At 34.9% G+C, this 5,369-nt stretch overlaps 1 protein-coding gene across 4 annotated transcripts in view; it reads left to right on the top strand.

Moving 5' to 3' along the window:
* The window catches only part of LOC106464776, a 21,068-nt gene that overhangs the window by 5,838 nt on the left and 9,861 nt on the right, over positions 1–5,369 (top strand). For all 4 annotated transcript variants that reach the window (XR_002611822.1, XR_002611821.1, XR_002611823.1 and 1 more), the window contains exon 2: positions 1,998–2,603. Coding sequence is in view for 1 of the 4 variants with exons in the window: in XM_013924934.2 (XP_013780388.1) it covers positions 2,005–2,603 (599 nt within the window). In the remaining 3 variants the exon portion in view is untranslated. The remainder of the gene's footprint in view (positions 1–1,997; positions 2,604–5,369) is intronic.

The raw sequence follows: 5,369 nt of genomic DNA on the forward strand, positions 1-5,369 counted from the left end.
TAGCCCAAGTAGGTTGGCGGTGGGTGGTGATGACTAGCTGCCTTCCCTCTAGTCTTACACTGCTAAATTAGGGACGGCTAGCGTCAGATAGCCCTCGTGTAGCTTTGTGCGAAATTCAAATTTATCGTAGGCAAAGTGGCACGCTAACAAGGTTTAATCTAACACGTGTTGCTACAGGTAAGTATTTGTACTCCCCCCCCTCTCCCCAACACACACACACACACGAGATAGTTGTATAGCAGTAAATAACAGCTACCAATGGCGCCATCTTCATGTGTGTATTTGTTTTTTCGCTCTGGATGTTCCACGGCTGGATGTTAAGTAACAAACAAAATCAACCAAGTCTCCTCAGTTTGCGATGAAACAACATTTATAAGAGTTCTGATGATTTGGTAGTCTGCGGTTCGTCAGACGAATAATATTTGTCCGTGGGAAATCCTCTGTAGTAGAGGAACAATTGGTAGTGGTCTGATTGTATTAGATACAGTATACGTTTCATAAGTTGTTTATATCACAATTAAGGAGGAAAAAATTAAAAAGTTTAATTTATTTGTTTTTAGCACGAAGTTACACAATGGGGAATATGCGTCCTTTCCACCGCAGGGTATTGAACCCAGGATATTAGCGATGTAAGTCCCTAAACTTACTGTTGACCCACTGAGGGACAAATACCTGAAAAACAGCTTTGAATAAAGTTATCCCTATCCCCAACAAGTCCCCCCCCCCCTAACACACCCGATGACTCAGCGGTAAGACTGAAGGCTTATAACATAAAAATTATGTTTCGATACCCACGGTGGGCAGAGCACAGATAACCCATTGTGTAGCTTTACGCATAACAAACAAACAATCAAACGCCGAATTTGCATGATTCAAAGTTAGCACCTGGTTGTTACTGTAAATTGTTTTATTTTTACAATATTAAAAGTGCAAAGTGAAATGATAGTTTTATTTGTTTCATATAAATATTTTTATTTTTAATGCCTGCTAGTTATAAATTCCGATTAATTAATGTGGTGATTTATTGATGTAGTTAAAAAAAATCTCAAAATAAACCGTTTGAGATTATTCTTGTTTAATTATAACACGAACACCTACTGTCTGTTAACACTTTGATACGGTCTTTGGTTTTATGCGTTTTTTTCTTCATTTTCATTTCATAACTTTTCAGCCTTTTTTGAAAATAAATCATTATAAGTATGTTTAAAGTATCCTAGGTCAGGGGTTCCCAAACTGGGGTTGCGGACCCCCGTAGGGTCGTAACAAATATACAGTACCGTTAATTAAGGTACAAAATATCTATACGTTCATTTGGTGAGAGGTTTCAGTAATAATGCAGAATGTTCTGGAGGACCTTTTGCTGAAAACGTTTGGTCACCGACCTAGGTTACTGTTACGTCTCTGTTCGTTTGTTAATTTCCCGTAAAAATTATTTCCGAAGAACTTTAGCGATACAAGTCCTTTCTTAAATAAAACTAGTTTATTCTTTCTCAATACAACTTTGCAATACACTTAATTTCCACAGTCACTTTAACTTCAACACACGCTATAATTCACAACGATTCACGCACTTTACGTACGGTCACTACCACTCACTTGACTCAATTATCTGTCTATCTGCAATTATATCTCCGCTTTATTTGCCGGGCTTATATACTAAAATAGAGGGCGTCTAGCAAACGCTGGGACATTCATGAGGTTCTCCGACCCTTCTAGAATCTCATTGCGTGTTACCAGGGTCACGTGACTTCCGCTGTCGTAACATTAGTAAATTTGGATTATGAAATCTTTATGCAAGATTCATCATTAATTTTCGATCAATCTATCTATTTTTTTAAATTTCAGCTAGAATTAGTGTATATATATTTAGGTTTATAAATTATATGCTCTTTACTTAGTTTCACTGCTAATTTTTATATAGATAGATAGATTTGAGTGAGAAGATAATATAAAATGTATATATATATATATTTTAAAAATATAGAAACTTGTTTCAGATCAAAAATGTATTCCATACCAAAGGAAAATATTAGAATGAAAACGGGCGTCTTAAGAAACGCGGCTACTCAAACACCGAGGGGGCAATGTGACGCTGAAAATTTTCATAGCGGAAGCCTAATAAGTCTAGAAAATCATCTAACTTGGACGGTTTGTTTTAATGATGAAGAAGCAGCGGTGGACATTATAAGTCCACAAGTTCAGTTAGGGCAACGTTATAGTGATATAAAGAATACCTTTACTGATCAAGAACTGGCTGAAATAAGTACAAAAGAAAGTGGCAGCTTACATCGCCAGCGCACAGAAAACGGTGTCGGGTTTCTGCACAACAGAGCAACGTTACCAGGCCTAACGTCAAACCACTTTAAAGTCGCCAGTTCCCAGGAAGAATGCCACAAACCAGACCAACTCTCGCTAGATGACATCCACATAACAATGCTATCCGTAGAAGACTCCAGTCCTCAACAGTGTTCTGCTCCAAACTTGATGGTAGAGGAAGGTGACAATGTGTATACCGTTTGTGGAGAAACGGTAAAAAATACAACAGACCTCCAAAATGAGATTAAAAATGACACGAATAACGTAAACCCAGGTGTAGTTACAAGGTAAGTCCATTATTCCTACGGAAAGTTTCTAAGCGATATTTCTAGTTTCTAATTTTAATTTGTAATTGATACAAAAAATCAATATGTTATTACTTATTAGTAAAGTTTTATATGTCATTCAGCCTACAGGCTGGGCCTAATACTGCAATAAAGCAGACCGCTTTGTGAACTATATTCTCTACCACAGGCTTGTGTAATAAGTGTGTCTAGTTTTTATATGGTGCCTTTAATAGTTTAGTAATACTTTCACACACCCAATCCAGTTTGTGAATAATCACTTATTTTCTCATTATGATTTGAGGCCTACGTAATATACGCGGGAAATAAAAGTAGTTGCTCTGTGAAGTTTTATCGTTTTTTGTTTTTTTTTTAATCAGAAAAGCTTCAAGCAAAGTGTGTGTACCAGAGCATAGCTTAATACATAGATATAATTATTATGTACGTTATGAAACAAAACTACCTTTAATATGTCAGATATTAACAATGACCACTTCACAGTATTGGCTGAGCAAAACTAAAGCTTATTATACTTATAAAGTTACCTAAATCGCTACACGTGTTTATGGGGTGATTCAAAATTTCAGTATCTGAATTACTTTTCATCTAAGAAACTTTTACAGACAAGCGTACAGAAAAAATTACGAACATTATCGCTGTAATTTTTTCATTATCATAACTCCTACGTCTTGGGTCCCAATAATTCTTTTCTTGTACCGAAAATAATACTAGTATATATATATATATGTAAAACATACGATGCGCTACTTTAGGCGTATAATTAGGTTTGAGGGTAGGTTGGTAGAGACCTTAATGAGTAAAATCAAATCGGGTATACACGCTCTCTACACTTGTTATTGCTGGCGCACAAAAATGTAGCTAATAAAAAGGAAACAAATTAGTACAATAAAAATAATAAATTTTATAAAGACAACTAGGGATCAATATATATGTAAGTAACCTAGCTAGCTATAGTAAATACATAGAATGTTTTAATGCTATAAAAGGTATTGAAACAAGAAAGTCAAAACTACAAAAACTGAGGTACTTAAAATTAAATAAAGAAAAAATATCCCTACTATCGCAAATTACTGTAATTATGTTAGTCTGAGCCAAATTAGTGATAATTTTTTTTAGATTTTAGATAACTCGATTTCTTCAGTTTTAACTTTCTTGTTTCAATAATTTTTGTGGCATTAAAACTTACTATATTACTATAGCTAGCTACGTTACGTATACATATATATTGATCCTTACTTGTCTTTATCGAATTTAATTTTTCTATTACACTTGTTATAAATTGTAGGTTAATATAATATGTGAACTCACCATATTCACATGATAAAATAAAAACAGAAACTTTAATAAAAATGATGTTTTGTTTGGACAAAAACATGATGTTATAATTATATTTCAGATTTCTCACCAGACTACAAAAGTGGTATTTAAAATTCTGTGATATTTCTTCATTCTCTTAACAGAAGGGTAATGATCATAAGTGTAACTTTCACGATAGAACGGGGGACATGCCCCATTTTTGAAAACAATGTTACGTCACTGGTAGTGCCCTCAAGATTTTTGCTTGGATGTTAATTCTAATGAACTATTATACACGAGGGGGGGGGGACTTAGGGAAGTATTCCCCCGCTTTTGTAAACAAAGTTTATTACTTCGACATGTAATGAAATAATTTCTGGAGATACGAGTCTAATATTTAGGCCCTGTTTGTGAAATAATAAAGCCGAAAGTTATTAATATTGTGATAAATAAAAGTGGGTTACAGTCATATCAACTGTAACAATGTAAAATATAAAACGCTGTTGATCATAATGTTTCTGTAATTCTTCACTTACAAGATAAACGACTTATTGTTTAAGTCTTATAACACGGGTTAAACTCGCATTACTGAAATTAAGCAGAAACTATATCATCTTTAGTCCGCCGAAGCCATCTTTAGGCTTAGCGCTACTGATTACAATTCCGAAAGAAAGAGTTAAGCCTACCTGGACGTATATCTTTTACAAGAAACAGGGAGGAACTAACGTAAGTCACTTAGACAAGTTAACATTGTTTATTAATACTTTTCAAGTAAAATATCAAGCTGTATGAACTCAAAGGAATTGTTCTATAGATATCGCATTTCTTAAATATTACTTTAAGATACTTGTCCTTGCACTCGTGATATTCAAAATATGGAAGACTCGACAGAAACAAAAATAGCGCTCAGAAAAGAAGGCTCAGTAACCCGAGAGCTTTCGGAAAGTGAACTTTTCTCGTAACCACTCGGTTGAACGTCTGATCTCATCGTTTACGACAACCAATATTTGTCTGATATTAAGGTTTCAAGTTTCTTTAACAAATAGCAGTGAATATCCTTGTACGCCTCTAATTTGACGCCAAAATTATCTATTATTTAACTCTTAAACTACCGACATAATTTTATACTATTCAATATCGGTTGGGTCCACATTGCATTATATTGAGTAATCATTTTCAATTTGCTTGTTACATCACCCAGTGTAAAAAAACTGACCACAAAGAATGAAAAATAACTTATTATTTTTTTCTATAAAACCAGCATTAACTAGTGGAGATCATTGCAATATTAATGGTTTGTGTGTGTCTGCCATATTATCAGGGGGCCCGGCATGGCCAGGTGGTTAGGGCGCTCGACTCGCAATCTGCGGTTCGCGGGTTCGAATCCCCGTCACACCAAACATGCTCGCCCTTTCAGCCGTGGGGGCGTTATAATGTGACGGTCAATCCCAC

This window comes from Limulus polyphemus, unplaced genomic scaffold (assembly GCF_000517525.1).
Source record: "Limulus polyphemus unplaced genomic scaffold, Limulus_polyphemus-2.1.2 Scaffold1740, whole genome shotgun sequence".
Taxonomy (NCBI): Eukaryota; Metazoa; Arthropoda; class Merostomata; order Xiphosura; family Limulidae; genus Limulus; species Limulus polyphemus.